At 32.7% G+C, this 25,644-nt stretch overlaps 3 protein-coding genes across 4 annotated transcripts; all 3 read right to left on the minus strand.

Annotated features, from left to right (window-relative positions):
- Positions 1 to 21: 21 nt before the first annotated feature.
- Positions 22 to 7,816, minus strand: LOC101257369 (peptidyl serine alpha-galactosyltransferase). Of its 2 annotated transcripts, none has more exons than XM_004238803.5 (8): positions 7,157 to 7,816; positions 4,957 to 5,127; positions 4,160 to 4,403; positions 3,855 to 4,055; positions 2,384 to 2,916; positions 1,955 to 2,119; positions 1,541 to 1,784; positions 22 to 1,394 (listed from the first exon to the last, which is right to left on the minus strand). In XM_004238803.5, the coding sequence occupies exons 1-8, from the start codon at positions 7,465 to 7,467 to the stop codon at positions 525 to 527; spliced, it is 2,739 nt and encodes a 912-aa protein (XP_004238851.1). In that variant the 5' UTR covers positions 7,468 to 7,816; the 3' UTR covers positions 22 to 524. The 2 variants fall into 2 exon arrangements, with proteins under 2 accessions (XP_004238851.1, XP_069153650.1); XM_069297549.1 differs by having other exon boundaries at positions 3,855 to 4,051; positions 4,156 to 4,403; positions 7,157 to 7,793.
- Positions 7,817 to 9,282: 1,466 nt separating this feature from the next.
- LOC101257662 (uncharacterized) lies at positions 9,283 to 16,159 on the minus strand. Its single transcript, XM_004238804.5, has 9 exons — positions 15,950 to 16,159; positions 15,695 to 15,829; positions 13,626 to 13,742; positions 13,360 to 13,488; positions 12,208 to 12,384; positions 11,681 to 11,821; positions 11,017 to 11,199; positions 10,532 to 10,603; positions 9,283 to 9,643 (listed from the first exon to the last, which is right to left on the minus strand). Exons 1-9 carry the CDS (start codon positions 16,073 to 16,075, stop codon positions 9,482 to 9,484), a joined length of 1,242 nt encoding a protein of 413 aa, XP_004238852.1. The 5' UTR covers positions 16,076 to 16,159; the 3' UTR covers positions 9,283 to 9,481.
- A 4,173-nt stretch (positions 16,160 to 20,332) lies between these two features.
- On the minus strand, positions 20,333 to 24,376 carry LOC101257961 (multicopper oxidase LPR2). The gene is made up of 3 exons (XM_004238805.5): positions 23,912 to 24,376; positions 20,767 to 22,230; positions 20,333 to 20,550 (listed from the first exon to the last, which is right to left on the minus strand). Exons 1-3 carry the CDS (start codon positions 24,131 to 24,133, stop codon positions 20,497 to 20,499), a joined length of 1,740 nt encoding a protein of 579 aa, XP_004238853.2. The 5' UTR covers positions 24,134 to 24,376; the 3' UTR covers positions 20,333 to 20,496.
- Positions 24,377 to 25,644: the final 1,268 nt, after the last annotated feature.

The following is a 25,644-nucleotide window of genomic DNA, read 5'->3' on the forward strand; positions in this document are numbered from 1 at the left end:
TAAAAAAAATAAATTAAACCATTATAATGAAATACTTGTTATATAGAAGATGACTGTTACAGAAAGGTCCGCTTATAACTACTATGATAACACTCATTTTACTTGTGAAACAACACAAACTTGAAATGAAAACTTATTATACTTATGAAACTTACACCAGCAGAAAATTACAATACAAAAATAAAAAATTGTAATTATTTTAAACAAAAAAAACAACTTTACTAACTTCTTTTTACTCTATTTCTGAACTTGTACTAACATTATGTTTTTTTTCCCCTAGCCATAGTCCTATTTAGGCAAATTGTAGACTAACAGCTTCATGTGAAATTGATTTAATCAAACAGAACATAGAAAAACATCTTCTATTCCATCCAGCAGCATAGAACTATATACTAACTCGATTAAAAGAAACGTTTTTTTTTTTTTCGTTCTATGCTTAAATAATGAACTTACAGGGACCTTGGCGCCAATGACCATGTTTGATGTGCAAAGAACTTTGACAGTTGTGCCAAGAAGAGAGATTTCTATGCTGTTTCAGCGTTGCGTAGATGTCTGTCCTGTCCATTTGTATCCCAGAAACCGGAATATGTAGTTCTTCTCTTGGACTTGTAACCTTTACCTCTCTTTTTCAATCCCTTACGCCCTTTAAGCATGACGGACATGACACCTAAGAAGCCGAAGATTGAAACACCCCACAAAACCATGATCCAAAATCTCATGGAAGTGAATGTTCCGTTTGACGTTTCAACTTGGGAGGATTCCTGAGAACTATTTTTGGGCATTTCATCGTGCCTAAAGGCCTGAACTTCGTCAACGCCTCCAAACTTCGTTGAAGTTGTAGTTTCAACGGCCATTCTAGCTTCAGCATTGGTTCTAATTTCATCATCGGCTCTAGTTTCAGAATTGGTTCTAGTTTCAGCATCGGTTTTAGTATCAGCATTGGTTCTACTTTCAGCACTGGTTCTAGTTTCAGCATTGGTTCTAGTTTCAGCACTGGCTCTTCTAGTTTCAGCATTGGTTCTAGTTTCATCGACTCTGTCCTGATTTACTCTGTCATGTTTGGGTGTGGAAATAGTGTTAGGATCTGGGCATTTTCTCCTCTCGTGGTGCAACCGAAGAGCTTCATTCAACGTTGTTGCACATTCTACGCTAAGCAAGTCGCGCTGTAGGGAATTGTTGTCAGTTTGATCAAGTGATGATGGATCAGGAGGATCAGGAAACTTAGCCCAACATTTGTTAACCAAGTCGGTGTGTCTCCAGTTTGCTTTGTCAAAACTCCACTTACCAACCCTATATTCCAAGCCATAGTGGAAGACTCTATAATTAACACCAGGCTTAGGAACATATCCTGGGTATATCAGAATCTCGTCACTTATGACATGTCGCAGATTCAACTGCAACACATTAAAATTCAGATTAAACAGATTGCTGATTAAAGAGTACAGCACTCGGTAGCTACAGTCAAACCTCGTTATAACAACATTTCATTATATAAACTGATTAAAAGAACTATATTTTTGTAACAAGCGTAGAAAAGTACCTCTGCAGCACCAAATGAGTAACCATACATCTCACTAATCCATCCAGATTCATAGATATCTCCTGTTATGTTCTTGGACCAATGAGATCTATCAAGCCGGACTTCCATGGTTTTGTGCAGCCACTGCAGCGCAAATTTCCGTAGATCATCTACATGCATAATGATTACGCCCCCAACCTTGTCACAAGCTTCAGGATGGCGAGTGTGGAGCTTTGCCAGTATGTTGTCACAGCCGATAAGGTAGCTGATTCAGAATATGAACAAAAGTAGTAACTGGTAAAAATCTGTGCAATGTGAACTCGTGCAAGAATATTAGGCACAAACTGATTCGTCAAAACAAATATAAAAAGTTTTAATGAACCAAGCAATCCTCCAACAGAAGGAAAATAAAGATCACAAACTTGTAACCCTTACTCATAAGGAGTTGAAGCAGGTCGACTGCGGCCTGCATTGAATTCCCATGGTGTTATTGGTCCTCTCATGATCATATCGGCATCAAGAATTACAATGTATTCAGCATCTGTCTTCACATGATTCATCCAATGAAGAACTGCAGCTGGCTTATTGATAGCTGGATACCTGAAATAAGCAAAAACTAGATCCAGCTTGACGTCAAAAATTTCCACATTGACCTTAGGGCTTAGTTTTTCTTATTTTATTAAGATGGGGGAGAGATAATGGAGGTGAGTGACAAACGTTTCATTTGATATTTTATATGCTCCTTCCAGTGGAGGTCTACTCTATTTCATTTCCTTTTAAAAAATCGCAGAATGTGGAAAGATGTCTTTGATCAAAAGGCCGTATGTATTGACAAGAAAGAAAAACTAGGAAATAATAGATTACCAATCTCCTGTTAATGGATGTCGGCTCATGGACGGTACATAGTGGGTGGGAGCTAGATCATGGCCTTTGTATTGCTTTAAATCTTCATCGGTACAGCTTAGAAGCCTTGTGATGTTCCCTGGCTGACCACTCTTGTAAAAACTGTGCACAAGCCCCACTGTTTGCCAATCAAAGTAAGATGAGCATTCTGTAGAGAAAATGGTGTGGATTTTCGGGTGTGGCTTTTCAGGCTCATTAACAACTTCTTTATGAATTTTAACCTCAATTTTTGGGGGTGGCTTTTCGGGCTCCTTATTAACTTCTTCATGAATTTCAATCTCCATCATCTGTCGACTTTGGGGAGTCAAATGTTTTGGCCGACTTAGTTCAGCGAATGTTTTACTCTTTAGGAAACTAAGATACTTTGACCACTTTGGCTTAGGGCATTTAAAGGCAGCATGCTGTAATAAAAGGCCCTCATTCATGGTATTAATGCACTCAATATTCAGAAACAGTGCCCTCCTTTTGTTATGATCAGATTCCATCTGTGTTATCTGCAAGAAGCAAAAAATCTCAGAGATTCTAATTAACGTCACAAGAAAAAAAAATGCAAGTTATCTCACAGAACGAATGATCCAAATAACTCCTAGTGACAAACTGCATAAGGAATCATTACAACGCATGGATGACCGCTCAATGAAGTAAACACATTAACCTCATAAAACTATGAAACCTAGATCACGAGATTCATATTTCAAAAGCCCCGACACGGAAACTTTTCAGCTGGTCAAGTGTTTAGAACTCCAGCTTTTAAAACTCGTACTATTATGTCTATGAGGAAGTGGTCATAGTTCACCACATAAGTGAGCCAGCTTAGCATTAACTTGCTTGCTCATTGACTTTCTAAAGGGCCATGAATTTGATAGAAAGAACTGATTTAAAATGCACTGCTCTAATTGTATCAGAAATCAGCAAATTTGACACACTGAGGTTTGTTTTTTGACGAGTACCTCTGAAGTTGCTTATACTTATTTAAGTACTACGAAAGTTTACTTTTACTAGTATAAATCAAATGACGAAGACAAAAAAATAGACTCAACCTGCAAATGACTAATAAGAAATCGAAGACGGTAAGTATCTTAGTTTATGAAAGATTTAACAGATAGCATAGCTTATATCAGCTCAAGTCAGCCTAATTTACTTCATCAATCTTACTTTTTTAAACACATTGGAACAAACAAAGGTGATGTGGTGGTCGAAGCATCACCCATAGAAGGCAACAAGATTGCTCACCCCAACCACCTGCACTTGCTGTATATATGGATTTGTCATTTAACAAGTTTTAGTATCAATTGACATTGAATTGTTTCCTTCAGAGCATATTCAGCTGAGTAATTCACAAAATGGAAGCCATGCTGGTAAAAAGCAAAAATAAATTTATAATATGCATAGACTAAATTTATTAATTTTAATGGTGCACATAAAATTTTACCTCTCGAGGATATGGAGGTTCAGGGAAGAGACGGCTGCAATCATAGACAATGTCGTCTTCATGATGGTCTAGTTTACTGAATGACCAGTTTCCAACATTAAAAGGTAACCCATAATGCATAAGAATAGGTTCAACACCCTCTCGTGGAGTATAGCCAGGGTATATCATCAAGTTATCATTGATCTTATGCCGGAGTCCTACCTGATAAATCAAACAGAAAGGATATATATATAATCTTAATAAACCATTAAAAAAGCAGCAACAGATATCTGCAAAATAAAAGATCAGCCAATGAAACAACTTGCCTCGGCAGCACCAAATGAATATCCATACATCTCACTGATCCACCCTGTTCCGTAGATATCACCAGTATAATTGGTTGGCCAGTGAGCTCTGTCTTCCCGTACTTCTTCAGTCTTTGAAAGCCATAGGGGTGCCAAAGCTCGAAGATCATCTATATGCATGGCTAATAGCCCACCAACCTTGTCACAAAATTCAGGATGCTTTGTATGCAGCTTTGCAAGAATATTGTCGCATCCAATTAAATACCTAATTGTAAAATAAACTCTTTAGAATCAACGAGCCTTCAACAACAGAGGGTAGCGGCGGGTATTACGATAAGCAATCAATCTGACAAAGAGGATTATATAATTAAGGATTATGAAATTTTGAAAAGGGATGCTGCAGGTTGTCAAGAAAACACCAAAAATAGTCTTCATACAAACATCTCCTACGTGCACTTATAATTCTTTGATGTTTATGGCTTTTTCTTGAATCAGGAGTTTGCTTTCACATGCCAAGTGCAATAATAGGTGATGAGCTGATACGAATCTATAGAGAAAGTTCAAGGGGTTATTACTTTTCTAGTTCTTCGGTTATTTAGATCTTTACATTCAGTGCCTAAAAGATGTTTTCTCGACATATTTTGAGAACTATAGATGTTTTCTGGACATATACTGTTAAAGTAACCATTAAGTTACATATTTGTAAGACATGATTGCAAACTATCTCTGTTACCATCAAGAAAATACTTTTTCTTCCACATCAAGATCTTACCAAAATAGTGAAACTTAAAATGGGCAAAAAGAGAATTTGGTTTTACCCATAATACGCAGAAACAGGCTTCCCTTTCTCTGCCCCAATCTCCCATGGCACGATTGGACCTCGAATGATCATGTCTGCGTCCAGTATGACAACCCAATCAACATTTTCTGCCTCTTTGCTGTATTTAAGCCAGTGAACAACTCCAGCCGGTTTGTTAATTGCAGGATACCTGCAGAACAAATAACAGTATTATCTTCTATGATCGGCATTACAAGCTTTTACTGTTGCTTTTAAACAACACAAGTTGAACCAAATCACATAAGAGGAAGACTATAACATAAAAATAAACAAAGATATCAAGAAAAAACATAAATTGCATTTTTTTTTCTAGGAAGGAAAAACAGGTTGAAATGTTGTGAATAAAACTCTGGCAAAATGATTTGTGTTGCCAAGGATGGATCCACCGATGGTCTTTGTGCAAATATAAGACTAATTCTATAGTTGAATATGTTCAACTCAAATAACGAATAACATCTTCAACTGGAAGAAAATGAGAATATCGCAAAATTCTACAGAAGTAAAGTAGAGGAGAAGAACTGACCCATGAAACCAACAAGGATAGAAGCGAACAATCAAAGCAGTTAGCAAGACAGTGAAAGAGAGTGACACATTGAGCAAACAAATGGTAATGCAATTACTAAGTATTCTTCCTATCTCTTTCTCCAAGTAAAACAAATGTCAATTGACCAAATTTTCTCTTTATCAATCATCAATACTGGAGCAGTGAACATAGAACTCAAGGATATCCAACTCAAAATTAATAATCGGGACGAAATCCAATCTTTCTGTTATCGTGATATCTCAATCGCCCTTGGACTTTTTATATCATTAAATTCTTGATATTAACCACCGTAACAGCAATCAACACTAATTTCTATACACAATTGCATATCCAAAGTAGAAGAAAAACAAAGAAGACTCAATCACACAACATTTTATAAGTCCGTTCTGATATCTTCGTCGAAAACAACATATTTTTACCTATCCGCATTTTAAAATGTTTAAAGCCATCAAGGTCAGCATTGAATCAAACATGTAAAATTGAGGGCAAAATCCAAATTAAGGTTGTAAAGACACAAACACAGACAAAGATGATACCTTTGCTGAAAAAACAACATAAATTCATTTCTTCATATTCTCAACCGTTCAGAGACAAAAGCCATAAGAGTAGAAAACCCAAGTCAACATTGAGGTCAACACAGAAAAGTGAAGGAAAAAATAAAATAAAGGTGGCATACACTAGACAAAGTTGAACCTTCTTCCGAGAAAAAGAACATGATTGCATTTCTTCATATTCATAATGGTTTAAAGCTATCAAAGTCACAAGAACAAAAAAAACCAGTTCAAGCAATAAACATATAAAATCGAAGGCAAAAACCAAATAAAGCTGGCAATCATACAACACTAAGCAAAGCTGATCTTCCTCATTGGGAAAAACATCATAACTCGATGTGCTGTATTCTAAATTATTTGAAGCCCAAATCCACAACAATCAGAAACTCAATGCAGCATTGAATACATACATAGAATTTAACGCAAAAACCAATAAATGGTAGCAATCACACAAACGTAAATGGAGCTGATATCTCAGTTGATATCATCCGTTTATCATCTTAACAGCTCAAAGCCATCAAAGTCACAAGAATCAAAACCCAATCCAGCACTTTTATCACCAAACACACTAGGCAAAGCTGACCCTCTTGGAAAAAAACAAAACAAAAAATCATCTTTTTTCTCAATCTTAATTGCTCAAAGCCATCAAAATCACAAGAATTGAGGACACAATTCATCATTTTATCATCAAAAACTCATGCATCCCCCCAAAAAACCTAAAAGTATCAACTTTCTATCTTCTTAATAGCCCAAAGCCCTCAAAATCACAAGAACCAAAAACCCAATTGAGCATTTCATCATCAACAACTCATGCATCCACAAAGTATCAATTTTTCATCTTACAAATAGCTCAAATCCATCATAATCACAAGAATCAAAAACCCAATTCAGCATTTTACTATCAAGAACTCATGCATCCACAAAACAACACAAAAAGTATCAATCTTTCATCTTCTTTATACCTCAAAAACCATCAAAATCACAACAATCAAGAACCCAATTCAGCATTTCACTATCCACACCACATGCATCCACAAAACAAAAAACTCAAAAACCCCACAAATAATCAAAGCTCAAGAATTTACCAGTCACCAGTTTTAGGATGTCTACTCATAGAAGGAACCTCAAAAGTAGGAGCCAGCTCCATCCCTCTATACCCCTTTCTCTCATCTTCAGTACAGCTCAACAATCTTGTAATAGGTCCAGGTTGCTGAGCCTTCCTATAACTATGCATAAGTCCAACCGTTTGCCAATCGAAGTAATTCTGACATTCCACAGAAAACAAAGTGTGGATCCTCCATGGTGCCTTTTGGGTATCAATCTTTTCTGGTTCTTGACCACTTATTAAACTCAATGTCAGCACCAAAAACACCAAGATTGCTTTTTTCTCCATCATAAACACCAAAACTCAAAAGGGTATCTCTGTATTGATCTCAATTTCATGATTTTGGTAGAAAGTCAAAAGGTTTCTTGAATTTATTTATTTTTAAAATTAAAAATTTTGTCTTGATGCTGTGTGATCTAAAGATCGTGGAGGATTAAGGAGTGTATTAATACAATAATGTAAACAAGTGTGATCTGTAATCTTTGTGAACTGAAAAAATGGAAATCAAATATTTTTAAAATTTTTTTTATAAAAATAAATTTCTTTCATGTGTTCTTGAATAGTCAGTGAGAAAAGATGGCTAATTTTAGCCAAACGTTTATTTAATTGTAAAAATTATAAAACTCATTATTACCAAACTTTAAAAAAGGACATGAAAATTATTATCTATAAATTTGATGTCATATAAAAAAAAAACAATTTTTAGATTTATAAATGAGATTATTATGTTTTTGGACAACAATAATAATATTATAGTTAGTGAAATTAATAAATGAGATCAGAAAAAGATAAAATATTAGCAGATTTTGGAACAAAATTAAAGAGAATAAAGATTTCATATCATTGAATTTGTTGACTATGTGATAGGACTTAAACCTACTCATTACATTCCAATTAGGGCAACTTTCACATATAGCAAACAAAAAATTCATATTTATATGCTATAGCAAACTTTGCATAATTGCGCTCCATAGCAAACATAAAACTGTATAATTCGCTATACATATACAAGTGTATAATTCGTTGGCCTAAATTGTATAATTCGCTGGCCTATTTCGCTGCAATTGTATAATTCGCTATCATATTTCACTGCAATTGTATAATGCACAATTGTATAATTCACTATCTATTTCGCTGCAATATTAAGTGTATAGCAAGAAGATATATGTTTTTCTTTCGCTTTATACAAAAACAGAAACACAATATATACACTTCTGTTGTATAAAGCTAGAGAAAATTGTATTTCACTGCAATTGTATAATTCGCAATTGTATAATTCGTTGACCTTTTTCTTTGCAATACTTGAAGTAAAATGTTTGTAAATTGTATAATTAAGTGTATAACACGAAAAAATATATTTTTGCATGTGTATATATAATTTTCTCTCGCTTTATACAAACAGAAACAGAATTATACACTTCTGTGTATAAAGCGAGAGAGGCGAGCGAGAATGGAGAGTGGCGAGCGAGATTTCTGGGAGAGAGACGCTGGCAAATTTTAGCTAACGTTTGCTATGGAACACAATTAAATCAAACCGTAGCTATTTCATTTATTTTAGGTTATTAGTTTGCTATTATATACAATTTTCCCTTCCAATTATTTATGTGACAGGAAAAATAGGGTTAAAAACTTAATTATTTTCAAATTTAAAACTGTGTTTTTCTTTTTAAGTTGATTTAAAAAGAAAATATATCAGATAAATTAAAACAATAAATATTTGTTAATAAATTTGATATTATTATATCATGTAAATATGTATCATAAAATTTTGAGTGTTGACTTATCAAGTAATTTAAAAATGAAAAATAATTAAGATCTTAGATCCAAATCTTGCAAACTAGCATGATGAATTAAGAGTAGAAAAATTCTATTATCCATTTGTTTAATTATTTGTTTTTATTTAATTGGTCAAATGAAGTAGGTGCAAGAAGTAATTTGTTCCAATATTGATATTCAAAACAAAAAAGAAGTGGACTATTGATACATTTGATATTTAATTATTTTCTATTGTTCTATGTTATATTTGTAATCGAGATTCGTATTCAGAATTCAAACTCGATGTTAAAGAAATCAAAATTTGAACATATTGTATTATAACACATAAGGTAAGAGAGAAAATAAACGAAGAATATAAACCTCTTTCCGTTATATTACAACTACACCTCAGTCCCCAACTAGTTAGTTGTTGGGGTCGAATATATGAATCCTCACGGACCATGTTTCCGTTTAGCCTTTACTATTGCACTATACAAATCAAATTAGTCCTTACAATATGATGAATGTATATACTATAGTTTTCTATATTTCAAACAAATGATTTGATACTTGATTTAGCATAACCATTTGAAGGAACAAAAGTAGTTGGTGTTATGTTGTTGATTCTATTCCTTCTAAGAGAATTTGGATCTATTCCTGCCTTGTGAGCTGCAATTACACCTATTGCTTCCCAGTAGTTTGACACCTTCACCTGCAAAATAAACAAGTCATACACCAATATGATAGTGTCCAGACAAGCATAGGTTCTATTTGTATAAGAAAGGAATGAACATTCTTTTAGGGGGGGAAAGGGGGAGGCGCGCTAGTGATATTGTCCGCTTTTGTCCTAGGCCCGCACGACTTTATAGACACCTTAGGACACTTGAATTTTGTGCTACAACCCAGCCCGCTAGTGATATTGTCCGTTCTAGGCCTAGGCTTGCACGACTTTAAAACTTGTCACTAGTTGTAAGGTCTACTTACATAGATACCTCATGCGTTTTGCCGATGTAGGACTTCTAATCTTAATCTGGGGTGTCACAGTTTAGTACTCGTATTTCCCTTTTACAATCTGTCAGTACCTCTCTCAACACAACTTTTGGGTTACATGTAAACAGTGATTGGTTATTGGCATTAGCTAATATCACCAAAATCTTGGTTTTGTCTGGAATATATCAGTCCGGACTCTTCAAAAATGTCGCAGGGTGCGTGTTGGGACCTCCAAGAGTACTACATTTTTGGAGGATCTGACATGGTTGCGGCAGCTTTTTTAGAGAGTGTAAGCAACTTAAGACTCTGGATAACCTTGTTCCAAAACCAAACAACCTCTTAATCAATCAACTACTACACCTCAATCACAAACAAAATGGGGTCGGCTATATGAATAGCGCTTCTTTATTTTAAGCTCATTTCATATCAAAATCAAGATTATTGATACTATGCATGGCGCAGGTAAATAATCGTTGCACAGTGTACATGCTACAAGTTAAAGCTCTCTAATGAATATGAAACATGCATAGACACTTCATGTTTAGTTGCAGGTTGCTAATAGAACAAATAGACAATAAATAAGGTATTTGCAGTTAACATTTGAACTTACAGCTTCAATACCAAGTGAGTCCGGTGTATCATTCAGAACTGTTTGATTCTCTTCAACAGCAATTATAAGAGGCTGCAAAATATGAGCAAATAGGAAAAATGGGATTAATGTCGAGAAAGCAGAAGATGTTTGACTGGCTATCGAAAAAACGCTCCCTCCCAAATGACTAATTTGGGAAGCATGACAAGATTTGTAGTTGCAAGCCATATTCTAACAATAGTAGTATTAGAGGAAGTTTAGGCAACCATATGGTATCACTTTCATGACAAAGGAAGAAGAGACAAGTAGTGTAAGCTGGGTTTGGGAATACTCGTAAATATGAAAAGGATGAGGCGCTTTCTTTTCTTTCTATCCAACCGTTGGAAGGAATAAGGGATTGGGGTGATTCTGATTTAATCAACAGAGTCAGCTGTCGAAGGCCTAACTCGAAGTCTAGCAAACACTAAACTCACCCAGTTGATGTCGATAGATAAAGAGCCAATTACCTTGTTTCTTTTACGATTGGCAAATGCAAGAGCACCATCTCCACAACAAGCATCAATTGGTAGAATCACACTGTCAACGTCACCAGCTACAATGCAGTTGTCTGAATAATTATTGGCCTTGACCAAATACTGTGGTGCAGTGCTAAGCCCAGCAAGGACACACGGCAAGAATGTAAATCCTATCTGTCAGAAGATTGAGGTAGAGAAGGAAAAAAAACAAAAAAAAAAAAGAAGATATCATGAGAATGCAAAAGATGCTTAAAAGGATGCAGCATTAGCAGATTATACATCTTCATGGTTTTCTGAACGAAGTCATATCTCCCTCTTACTCACTGTAAATGCAGAAGAAAGCATTTCAAAATCATGCTTTTAAAATCTTATAAACTATTTACGCTCCTCTTGAGAGTGAATATCTACTGCAAGAGAACATTTACATGGCTAAAATGATCATGTTTCCATTTTACGATAACTAAAGAACTCGCCTATGAAGAAACTAAAAAGAAAAACTCCCCTGCACTATCCTCATGTAGGAAACCAAGTCGCAGACGAGTTATGTCCTGGCTATTCCACATAAGTACCCAGTCTTTAATGGAAAACAAATGAAGTTAAACAGCACAAATGGTGTGAGCTTAAATATTATAAGATTGACGGGACAATCACTTACCTCTTCAGCAGCTGATTTTGGGCACACTGCCATGTTTAATTGAGGAGGCAATACTGCAGGAGCATGTGCGCAAGGAATCTGAAAATTCTTCACCACTAAGTGACTTATAACAGCTTCCACACCTGCCAAAAGATCTATTCCCTGTAGAATTAAGCGTACAAAAATAAAATTGAGATCAAGATTTTACGTATTAAACAATACAATGAATTTCCTCTTTTACAAGCAGTTAAAAGTTAAACAGCACAACCAGCAAGCAAACAATGGAAGAAAGTAATTCAAACTGATGTTTATACAAAACTCAAATATTACACCTTCTATTTAGATGATTTCACAGACATACATTATGGCAAAATTATGGAGACCTAAAAGGAATGATATTTGTCTATAGATATGAGAAGAAAAGGAATGATATTTGTCTACGAGGAGCTCATGAATTGTGACCATTTTGTATCTAGAAATTCTGAATAGATACTATTGAGGATTACATTTGCAAATGAAATGAGAAGCTAGTCAGAAAAAATTAATACCACTCCTTGTCGATAATCATCCAAGTCTTTGGTATCATCGTCTGGAAAGCGTGCCACAACCGCAACTGCATCTACCTTACACTCATTTCGCAAGTTCTCCACAGCTCTCAGTAGTGAATCTGGACGCTGAATCCTCCCTGTTGATTGGCCACTTGTTGGATCAACCCATTTCTCCACCTTTACATACACTAGCTGTTAGCTACTTGTGATCCATTTAGAAGTTTATGTGAAGTTAATAATAAATATAGACGTGATAATGACACTGTCATCAAGGAAAATATATATATTTTTATCTACCATGAGATATGTTTTTCTTTTATAAGTAAAGGGAAATACTATGAGATGTGAAATAGCAACTAAATGATTTCGTCAAACTTAATGTCCCTAACTAAGAGAAACAATCTCTGTTTAGCAACATATGTTTATATTGCATATGTCATAATGATGATATGTCCATACAGTGGAAGAAAACCTAGGTCCAACGCAAAAATAAAGCTGAATCCGCATATTAGGACATAATTTATCTTCATAAGAAAGAGATCAAAAATTGAGTTATCCTCTTTCTCATTCCACTCCTTGTCTCGAAAATCTACAACTTTTAAAATGCTTCAGTAGCTCTTTTCCTTTGAGCATGTTCTTATACATCTTATTCTTTGGCTAAACTTTTTTTTTTTATAATCGTGGTGTCTAAACCAAGTTGTGCGCCCCTCGACTAGTTCCATGGAATACCGCCACCTCCCACCATCAACAAGTGTCAGGTAACACTGTCAACCAGCGCTATGACAGATGTGAAGAAATCACCTAATGCTTTCGCCTCTGCTAGGATTTGAACCTGAGACCTCATGGTTCTCGACCACTACGCCACACCCCTGGGTGCATTCTTTGCCTGCCAGTGTTCCCAATCTACTCTGAACAACTTGCAGCATTTCCCATACTTTTCCCCACTAGTCCCAAAAGATTCCATATTAAGATTGAGAAACCATTTATATTATGAGCATTGAAAGCAATGCAAAGGACTTCCCTCGGGAATATTGTCGAAAAACTACATATATTGCTCCTATCATATTAAATATTTAGGGACTTTCCTCAGGAAAGATTACTATGCATTACATTGAGCATACGAAAATTCAACTTAAAAGATAAAAAGCATACCAGTAAAGGGGTGTCAGTTACAGTGTATCCCACTATTGGCAATCCAAGAGAAGCTCTTGTTGCATCAACCACTTGTAGGTGGCGCATAAGAAGCTCTTCCTCTATCCCAGCATCAAAAACTAGTCCTACCTGCTCCACGTTACAAGTTCACAATGTGATTACAAGCTGAACGGAGGATAAAAGCTTGGAAGCATCAGGGATATAGTAACAACTGGAATAGATCTCAGATTTCACAGGATAAATGAGCAAAATGTTTTACAGCATACCCTATTTTGATGAACTGGTTGCAGTGTCCAGAGACCTTCAGCAAATCGATCAAGTGCATAGCCTTCAACATAGAGTGCATTTGGCATGGGCCAGTACAGCATTGCTGCATTAAGAACCTGTATGACTTATAAATTTACAGAGAGCTAGGAAAATACATGTGAATCCAAACTGCAGACCATGTTTCCTACTCTAGATTGACAGTCTAAGTTACTTCATCCACACAATTACTGCCACAAAGTTCCAATCATTTTCCTTCTCCTGACCTGATGTTCAAATGTTGATTCATTTTTTTTCTTTTTGATAGCCATGGTATCCGAGACAGCTAGGACACACCTTGACTAATTTAACAGTGTACCTTCTACCTCCACCACCACAAGCACCAGGTGACTCAATTAAACAACGGTTGGCAAGATGGGAAAGATCACCGAGTGTTTTTGTCTCCGCTGGAATTTATCCTGAGACTTCATGGTTCTCAAATCACTTCATTAGCCAAGCCACACCATTGCGTGCAATGATGGTTCCTTATTTTGTTGACAATTTAAAGAAGCTACTAAAACTGATGCTATTTTGGCCCTTAAGTACATGAAATATTTTTCAGTTTCTATTGTTGAGGATTTAATCCCATAAAATTGCTCGGTTCCTTAACTTGTCTCTCCATATTGTATTTTTCATTCCAAGAATTTTTGTGATATACCAAGAGTTTAAGTTCCAGTCTCATCTAGGAAGTACAATCGTTCAGAATGTAAAATCAAAGTCGCAGAGACTACTAAATTAATTGAGGAAAGCAAGGCTCAAAGTATTATGAATATAAGAGGCTATTCAGTCCATTAGACTGATCAGGAACTACTAAGTACTAACTAGGAAGTATGGAGAACTCAAATTTCAAGCTAATTAAACAATTTTTACTAGTTTCCTATTTTCCAATGTCCAGTTCCTTTGGATAGAGTATGAACCAATTTAATTTTTATTTAGTAGTCAAACATCTTGTCAGTAGTGTAAGAATGTCGAATAGGATTCATCGATTCCCACAATATCCTTTGAAGCAGGGCAGAAGCTAACTCTTGAAGCTACTTTCAGTTGAGGTAAACTGCCTTATCCAAGCTAGTTTTACTTACCACATATTCTTTTATCTAGTCTCAAAAGGGCTGGACACACAAGGTATTGGAGCTTTAGCCGTTTATATCAGTGGAAATGCATCTGCCAGTATGAATGTATGATGCCTATAGCTAGATTATGAGGCATGTACTTGACTAGAAGTTCAATTTCATCGCTATACTACGCATGGAAAAAATTCCTCGTTGAAGACAAAATTAAGAGAAATAGCTAAGTGACAGTCTGCTTAAATGTTCAGCCAAACAAGACATTATTTACACTAATTACACTGGTGTGACATTTGACAAGTAATTACATATCATGAGAAGTAAAATGATAGCTATAGTGATCCTGCATCATTTCCTCTATAAAAACACTAGTATATTAAGGACAACCCACATTTGAAGCCTAAGAATTTTTCTGAAAAGAAGTGCTACCACCTGAATTTCAAATTCGCAAGGCAACTGTCAACAAATTTTCAGTTCATGTTAAAGGATCCCTAAATTGAATCCTTAACATATCTTAACTCCCATTAACGATTCAAATATATTCAATGTGTAAGTTTAGACGGATAGATTAGCTCCTTCATCAAACTCTATCATATCAGTCCTTATTCAAATGCTATAACAAATGGACAGCAAATAGTTCAAAAATAATCAAGGGTGAGCACATTGTTTGGCAAATAGAGTCCTACTTATATTTTTTCTAATAATGGTGGTGGTATTCGAGTCATCTCGTGCACACCTCGACTATTGTACAGATTACAAACTACCTCTTAGCAACACAGAGGTACTAGATAACTCTATCCACATATAATTAAGACAAATTGGAGGAAATTAACTAGTATTTTGTCGTCAAACTGGTTCGACTAGTAGTTCTTCGTTATAGAGGTCTAAATATTATACTACACATAAGGGTATACACAAAGTAAAATTTCATCAAGACAAATGGAAGGAAACAAAAAAAAGTTTCATACATTAGGATGAGAAATAAGGCAGTCAACAACAGAGGAAAGTGCTCGAGCAACAGGCAAAGCATCACCAGCATAGCCACCAATAGCTGCTCCAACACCAGTAGGCACTATCATCACACTTGTATACTTCCTCTTAAACTGCTCATATTACCATCAAAACACACACAAACAACAATTAACTCAATTGGATACTCACTAAATCTCATTTCTTGAAATCCCAACAAACAAAAATCAAGTCTTGGTCAGTAAAAACTGTACCTTGTTATTTTGCAAGAACAAGCTGGAACATGAAATTCTGAACTTAGAAGGTGAATATTGGGATTTTGGGAGAATACATTGATGACCCATTGAAGCTGAGAAAAGACTGAGGCCTAATGTAGCCATTGTTGCAGCTAATTTTACTAGAATAATTTCTCTGTTGCCATTTTTGTTGAAGTAAAGAATTGAAATTTTGTCAAGAAAGAGGATAATGGTGATATGAGGTTTGTCAAATAGTTAATTTCACCCCTTGTAAAACTAGAATATGTCATTTAACTACTCATAATTTGAGTTATTTGTCAATTTTTATTTCTATATTATGTTTTTACTTCTGTTTAGCTCGAGAAAAATGTTTATCAATTGATTTTAATCTACTCCTAAAAAGTTATTAGATAGAAATAGTACATTATACATGTGTTTGCTTGACGTGGAGGAGATTCGTATCAGGTTTATTTTCATGTGTTTGATCTTTTGAGTGATTTTTGAGTTATAAAATAAAGATGAGTAATTTTCTAAGTGAAGTAAGCAAAGTTGAGTGACTATATGAGATATTATCTCCTAAGACGCACCCCATTTTCCTAAGACTCTTTTTTGCCAACTTTCCGCGCTTGTGAGTTCCTCAGGCTTCAGGCTAGAAGTGTACATTGATCGGTTCGATTTTATGTATTATTGATTCGATTTAACAATTTTTTATGTTTAAATACGTTAAATGAATAACCCAATCAATAAGAGATTTTTTTATATGTTTTCGGTTTAACCAGTTAGAAAATACTTATAAAATAATTATACAAATTTTCTAATAAATTGACGCGACAATACGATAATGTAATGAAAAAATTATACAAGTGTATCACAAAGATAATTAAGAGAAATAGAATTCTTACTATAAATTTTAATGTTTTGTATAATGTGAAGTTGTGAACTAAAAAGTCACTTTAAAGTGTGAGTTGAAGGCTAAAGTATAAAGACGGTAATTAGTAATGTATTGAGACTGATATATAATATTTATACTATTATTTATGTATAAGCAAGTGTAGTAACTTACTAGTCTTGATGGGTAATTGGTTTGTCAATAACCTAATATTAAAAAGGAAAATTTTCACAAATAACCACTTTAATAAACTTAATTATGTTTCATAACTGAATATTTACGGGATGTAGCTACAGTTTTATCTACCTCATTGTATAATTTACGGGTTCTTATAATTCAATATTTTTGTATAAAATTAAAAAAATTAATTTATACAATTACAAACATCGTGTAAACAGTTACAAAATAATATGATACAAAAGTTATACAAATGTGTGAATATTTATACAAAACTAGAATGTTGAATCGCATATCCTATTTATAATTAAAAGTAGACCATCAATTATAATTAAGACGAACTATAATTTCACTAGTATATGTTTATTTATACACATAATTTTCCCCATTAAAAATTAATACCAAATCAATAACCCGATTTTTTTTATAAAATCGTTAAATATCGTTAATCCAATAACAACAAATCAATATTCGATTTATCAATCCATTTGACTTTTCATGCGGCATTCCCTTCCCAATCTATAGGATTTTTGGTATATCACTTGCAAAAAAATATATTCTTTATTAACTAAAGAATCATATTTTTTTGGGAAAATTACGCGGATAAGCAAATTTATATTATTTAATTACTCATCATAGCTATAGTTTGCTACAATTACCACTCGCGACTAATATTATACATTATTTACGTGGACTGACTTCGAGTTTGTATAATTATTCATATTTGTATATGTATAATTCGCTAGGATATACAAATAAATATGTATAATATACAATTTTTTTAGCCTATATACATATACAATTTATCTCTCTCCACTCTGCCCTTTGTCACTCTCCTTTCTCAATCTCACTCGCCTCTCTCCTCCCTCTCCCAATCTTGCTGCCATTTATGCAAATATATATGTATAATATACAGTTATATACAATTATATACATATACAATTCACCGCTCTCCCGCTCCCTGCCCTCTCTCGATCGCGCTCGCCTCTCTCCTCTTTCTCCTAGTCTCGCTTACCTCTTTCCTCCCTCTCCCAATCTCTCTTGCCATATATACAATTACATATGTGTAATATACAATTATCCAACCAATATACATATACAATTCACCTTTCTCCCACTCTTTTTCCCCCTCTCTCTCGCCTCTCTCCTCTCTCTCCCAGTCTCTGTCGCCTCTCTCCTCTATATAACATGTAGCTACAAATTGTAATTATTAAACTATAGCTATGGAGAGTAATTAATTATTTTAAGTGGCTAATATGTGAAAGTTTCCCTTTTTTTAAAAAAAAAAAAACTTAATAACATTTTTGGTTCCGATTCTTGGTAAATTTTGATGTTATTTCTTGTAATATTGACCAAATATATTTACATGCACGTTTAATTCTTTTGCAAGTAAATCATTACAATTTTTCATAATTACTAATGATTTTAGTACTTAGTTGTAATTATTTTACAATCCAAATTATATTAGGACAATGATTTTTCCCCTTCATCTCCTAATTATTTTTTTTATAAATTAATTAAAATACCCTTCCTTCTCCCATCCTCTCCCCAAAAACCCTCTTCCCAAATTCCAAAAATAGCCTTCCGCCGGAAAATCCGTTCTCATTCCGGTATGTCGGTGATGATAAACAACAGCATTCTATGGGTTTGGAATTTGAATTCGGTAACTGAAGATGAAGACATATATACAATTTTCTCACGCTTTGAAATCGTGATATTTGCTCAAATTATTCGAGATCTCGAGACTTGGGATAGCCATTGTTATGGTTTTATTGAGTTCGAGGACAATGAGGCTTGTGAATTAGCATATTTTAACATGTATAATGCTATAATTGATGATCGGAGAATACACGTTAGTTTCAGTCATGAAACAATATTGAATATTCAACAAGACAACAACCAGCACGAATAAAAAGCAGGCGAGATCTACTTTTGATTTTTGACTTATTTTAAGTTTATCAAATTCTTCGTAATTTATTTTTAAGTTATTTTTAATATTTGTTAAATATTTTTATAAATTAAAAATTAGCTTAAAAATATGTTTGATCGATTTTTGAGCTCATTCAAACGGTTCTATAAGACAAGTGGTGATTTATTTTCAGAAATTTTGACTTCTTACGTATTCTTATTTAGGTAGAAAATCTAATATTTAGAATTTTGTTTTAACTTTACCTTATAGAACTTTCATATATAGTCACTTAAAATAGTTTAATTACTCTCCATAGATATAGTTTGATAATTATAATTTGTACCTACATGATAATTACAATTTGTAGCTACATGTTATATGAAGGAGAGAGGCTATGTACATAAGTTAGATAATTCTATATTATATATAGAGAGGAGAGAGGAGAGAGGCGAGTGAGACAGGGAGAGGGAGGAGAGAGGTGAATTGTATATGCATATAATTGTATAATATATATATGACTTTGTATATAAGGCAAGCGAGATTGTAAGAGAGAGGAGAGAGGCTAGCGAGAGAGGGCAAAGAGTGAGAGAAGTGAATTCTATATGTATATAGACTAAATAATTGTATATTATACCTATGTATTTGTATATTTTGACGAATTATGCATACACAAACGTGACTAATTATACAAACTCAAAGTCAGCCCACGCAATTAATATATAATATTAATCACGGGTGATAATTATAGTAAACTATACTTATGATAAGTAATTAAATAGTATAAATTTTTTTCACTACGTAATTTTCCCTAAAAATATACCTCGTCTATATCACATTAAATTAAATAATAATGACAATCAGCGATTAGTTGATCATTGAAATCGAATATATGAATCCTTGCTGATCGCGTTTCCATTTAGCCTCGCTTTTTTGCACTAAACAAATCAAATTAGTCCTTATAATATGATGAATGTCTAAACGACGCCTAAATGTTAATCCCATTATTACATTTTTTATTATTTTCTTACAAAATATGAATTAAAAAAAAAGTCCAACTTGTTTTCTTAAACTTCGAAAATTTTACTTAATTGGAATTATTAAAGCAGTCTTTCAACAGTTCATTTAATATGAACTAGGAAATAGTGTTTAATTAAACACAGCATTTCTATTTACTGAAAAGAATTGACATTACATAATAAAATCCCCTCACAATTTATAATTCTCAAAAATAGAAACTAGTAACGAACAAATTTTACAGCTAAATAACAAATTTTTATCTCTAATTTTATTTATAAAATTACAAACAATTTCACGACGAAATTCTCTAGCTATATATATATATATATAAGCTGCGAATAATTTAACGATGAAATTCATGACTAATTACTTACTTTTTTTTTTACATACCAATCTTTGAGATACTAAGGAAAATGAACACCCTTGATAAGAGTGGGTTTAATTTTCATTGCTTAAAATTCAAATAATTACATTACATATATTTGATAATTATCAAAATTAAGAAAAAGAAAAAGGTAATTAGCTTCCCCTTTCTTTCTTTCATCATTCAAGCCTCTTTTTTTTTTTTTTGTATCAATTAACAAACTTTAAAGGCCTCATCATGACATTATCTTCATGATCAAGAATCTGCATTTAACAAGAAGAAAAAAATGAAATCATTATACTATCAACACGAGAATTAAAGGTTGTACTGAGATGGATAAGAACGCTCCACTCTATATCTCTTGAGTATAATAGGAAATAATTTCCCCTTTAATAGGTCTTATGTTACGAGAATCCAGATTAATCAGTGGTTCAATACGAACAGAATAAGAAAAAGTTTGAAGAATAAGAAACACTTACATGACAATGATAAACATAGCCAGGCTCTGCTGTTGCATCAAATGGATATGATTCATTTGAATGAATCAAAGAAAATTTCACAAATATTTTTGTAACATATCCAGGCATCATTTTATACACATTTTTCCACCCTTTCTCATGAATAACCACTTTAGTCCTTTTTCCATGTGAATACTTATCAATTTTGCACTTAATTGCATCATTCAATTTCATCATACAACCTTTAAACTCTTCAATATTCACCAATTCTATTTGTTCCAACACAACAAATAGACCTAAATGTATGTGCAATGGATGATTATCTTCAGTTAGATTGATGATGTTCCAAATCTCACTAGTCCCTACTTTTGGCATCTCCGTCACGGGTGCTTCATACGATTTTCCATTGATATATAGGTGTGTAGGCTCATCGATATCACTAGCATACTCGTAAAAAGCAATGTACCTTGTATTTGAAGCTGTTGATATGTCTGGAGGCCTATATGTTATCAGTTTATGCGGAATGTGCCCTGTTTGAACCTCATGATCCGAGTTGATAATGAATTTCATTACCTTACTGTTTTCTTCGTTGACCGGATCGCCAAACGGATAAGGATACACGGCATCATTGGCTAAAATCACGGACTTTGACTTTGACTTTGACTTTGAAAAGTCAACAATCACATCAGCTATTTCAGATGGAGCTAATAGTAGGTCATGGAGCTCTACCGGACTTTCATGATAAGCTGAATCAGACGCCACGTGTATAAACGACATGTTATTAGTGAAGACGAATTTGAAAAACCTGGCGTTACTTGCGTTGATGATCCTGAATCGGTACTTCCTTCGTTTCACATTCATGTAAGGCCAAGCTTTTCCATTGACTATAATCGCATCACCAAAATATTCAGGTTGCCACTGAGGATGTATAGAAGGATTGTTACCGGTAGAGTTCATGTAAATCGAACCATCTGACCTAAAACCACGATCAAATACAACCAAAGGACGATCATACTCTTCACCATATATCAACCCTAGTGGCCCCTCAACATTTGGTTGTTGTATAACATAGGCACCCATGAGACCAGCTAGAATGTTGACCCTAGTCAACCCCATCGCGTGATCGTGGTACCACATTGTACCGGGATGTTGATAGTTATGATAATGATAGGTTTTTGTAGTCCATTTTGGTCCATGATGTTTGAAATGTTTAGTGAACCATGCCTCAGAGTGACCATCACTTTGTGGTTCATCAATTCCACCATGTAGGTGCACCACAGTTGGGATCCCTTTTTTAAAAGTAGTTGTAGCAATTGGAATTGATGGGTCCCATGGAAGTATGTGCTTTGAAGGGAGGTGATTTCGCCACGTAATATAAGAGTCAACTCCATAAATGGCCTCGATCGTAGGACCAGGGACTGTTGCTGTGTGCCGCGATGTACCATATGCAAACACTTCACTTGCTGGAAGATCCCTATGGAATTTCTACAAAAAAGTGGGAAAAAAAATGTTTAATTTTTATATACTGACAATTAAAAAATTATTGCTCGTCGCAGGTCATTAAAATATTTAATATTAAAAAGTAAAATATTTTCTTATTAAACGTGATTTTATTTTTACGACTCAAATAGAAAAACATCGAGTTAAAAGGTAGAATTAGATTTAAATATATAGATGATGATTGAATTACTATAATAAATTAAAGTATAGCATAAAGTTGGATTAAACAATAAAGAATGAATGAAATTTTCTAATATATTAGTTACTAATAGGAGTATTTTATGAAAATAATATTTTTCTCCATTCTCAAGTACATAAAATTTTATTCCAAAGTAATGATTAAGAATTTAAAATAAGTGATGTAAAGTGGACATATGATCTGGACTTTGGACATTAAAAATAACAAAGAAATTAGTTCTTGTAATATTTATTTTAAAGTGCTAATTAAGGTTGAGAGTAACTTTTTCCACACTTATTAAATATTAGCAATTTTGTTAATGATAAATGTCTAGTTGGAGGTTACTTAATTACAATTCAAAGTTTTTTTTTACTTCTTGAAACTTAGATACATTTTTTTTTCTTTTATCAACTCTTCGATATTTATTTTGATTCTTGAAATTTATTTTTAAAGTTCGAATACATTTAAGATGTACCAAATATTATTGTGGATTGTCAAATTCACCTCGCCTCCACCCCCTTCTATCAACTTAATCTCGTAAGGATGGTTTGAAATGGGGTAGAATGTCATAATATTTTTACGATAAAAAACTATTTCTGATATATCTTAAAAAATATCAATTTAACAATTAATAAAAATAAAATTTAGATATTCCCCCTTATCATTTTTTGTTTATAGGAATTATCACTTTTTCTCGTTACTCATAATTAATTCAAATTGCTAAAATCACAAACTATGAACCTCGTGAACCACTACATGTTTTGTGTTTTTTGTGAGTGAAAAAAAGTTAAAAAAAGTGGCACATTGAAAAGCTGGAAAAAAAAAACCGTAGGGATGAAAAAGTAAAAAATACACGCTATGGAGCGGTAAATATTTCATCATTTTATATGAAAAAAAATTAAAGTTCAAATTCAGATATACGTATCTTAGTTAGAGTGGTTTATGCTAATAACGCTCCATATAAACACTTTCCAATACGAAATTTAAATTACAAATCTTCAAAATAAATATCAAATATTAAATTGAAATGAAATTAGACAAAATGAAAATTACTCTGGTTAATTTATTTTATACAAAACTTTTTCATATCTATATTATTAAGTGAGTTGATGGATATTTATACATTTCTTAAGAAATAATTAATTATTATTATTATATTTTGTATTATTTCCAAACTATTCTCTTACAAAATATGAAAGAAAAGAAAAAGGTCCAAAGAATTCTCTAGAACTTTAATTACTTTTTTTACTTAATTTGAATTATTAAAAAAAAAAGTCTCAATACTTCATTTAAAATGTACTAGAGGAAAAAAAAAATTGACTCATGATAAAATCCTCACACAACTTATAATTCTCAAAGACAAATAGAAATTAATGACGAACGAATTTTATAGCTAAACAACAAATTTCGATCTCTAATTCTGTTTATAACCAATAAATTATTAGCTACGAACAATTTAACGATAAAAATTCGTAAAGAGTTACTTACCCATTTTTTTTTGTACATGCCAATCTTGAGAGATTTAGGAACATGAACACCATTGATAACATCATAACCTTTGATTCTTGGCATGTCTTGGAGTTCATCAACAAACATTTTTAATTTTGAAAGAGTCATTAATTGATCATTAGAATCTTTTGCCATTGTTGAAACCATGAAAAATCCCAAGAAATTAATTAAATACACCAAAAACAGCATATTTTTCATCATTTTTTAAATATATTTGAGGACCAAAGTCACCAAAAATACCCCTTTTTCTTGTTCTTGATGTTTTAAGAAGAAAGGGGTGGGGTGGGGGTGGGGGGTTGATAGATAAGAAAGAATTGAAGGATTTGTGTAGAATATATAAAGGACAAAAATTTGGTTTTTGAGTTCACAAGAAGAAAAGAAGAACCATGAAAAGCACTTCATTTATAGTATTAAAAATTGAGATTTTTTTTTTTGGTTTGATGTGATGATAACAATTATTTTTAGTATGTGTATTAAAAATTAATATAAGTTTTTTTCCATCTTTACTTATTCACACTATATTAAAAATAATATAAGTTACTTTCTTTCTTTCTTTTTTTTATATTTTATGTCCATCTTTACTTATTCACATTCTATTAAGAATAATATTAGTTCCTTTTTTTGCATATTTTATCTTTGATATTAAAAATTATTCAATATTATGTAAGTCAAAGCATTAAACTTTAATTCAAAAATAATATAATTATATTATATTTATTATTATTTCTTAAAATGTGAGTCAAGTCAATAGTAGAAATTTATTATTAAACAGAAAGATTATTTAATACTCTTTTGGTTAGAATTAACAAAAATTTTGAAAAAATAAATATATTGGGAACTTGAAGGTCAATTTTGTAGTTTGTGTTATACTTTTTCTGTCTCTAATTACTTGATTTTTTTTAAAAAATTAACTAATAGAGAGTAATAGATTAAAAAAAATATTTTTTTCTTGATTTATCAAAATAAACAAGTAAAATTAGATCAATAACAAGAGAAATTGGATAAATAATTAAGAACAGAGTAGTACATTTATAAATTCTTGTGCAATTTATATTGTTTTTATGGTTTTTTTTTATGTGTAGGTTAGCACTTTTTTTTTGTATTTATTAATTTGATAGGATTTTATCAGCATTTCTAATTTATTTATTTTTCTTAATTTGTTTAAATATTTGACAAAAATTGCAAAACAAAAAAAAATACTTGCCATTAATAATTTTAAAAGATTAAAATTAAACTTAAAAGACTAATTTAAATTTATTCCAAGAATATTAAGGGTCATTTTTGTCACTTTTTTTAGGGAAATAAGGTGGGCTTCGATGTCACCGAAAAAGTTGAGGTTATAAAAAAAAGTTTCAGAATTTTTTTTGTCTTTTACTTTGATATTTTAGTTATATATATATATATATATATATATATAATCTGAAAATAAAATATCTATTGAAAAAATGACTTATTTTTTGGTTTTATTTAAAAGACTTTTGTCAGAAACGAGGTAATTTTGCATTTTTATTTATTTAAAATTCTTTAACTATTTTATATTTAGAAAGATTCATTTAAGAAAAAGATAATAGTGAAAAATATGTTTTATTGTATTGGATTTATTTTTATTGATTTCCATAAACTAATTTGACTTAATTTAGATCTATCAATGAAAGTCTCATGTTGAGAAGTTGTAACGACCCTTTTGGTCGTTTTGAAAGTTAAAGCCTTGT

Source organism: Solanum lycopersicum, chromosome 5 (genome assembly GCF_036512215.1).
Source record: "Solanum lycopersicum chromosome 5, SLM_r2.1".
In the NCBI taxonomy this organism is placed as follows: Eukaryota; Viridiplantae; Streptophyta; class Magnoliopsida; order Solanales; family Solanaceae; genus Solanum; species Solanum lycopersicum.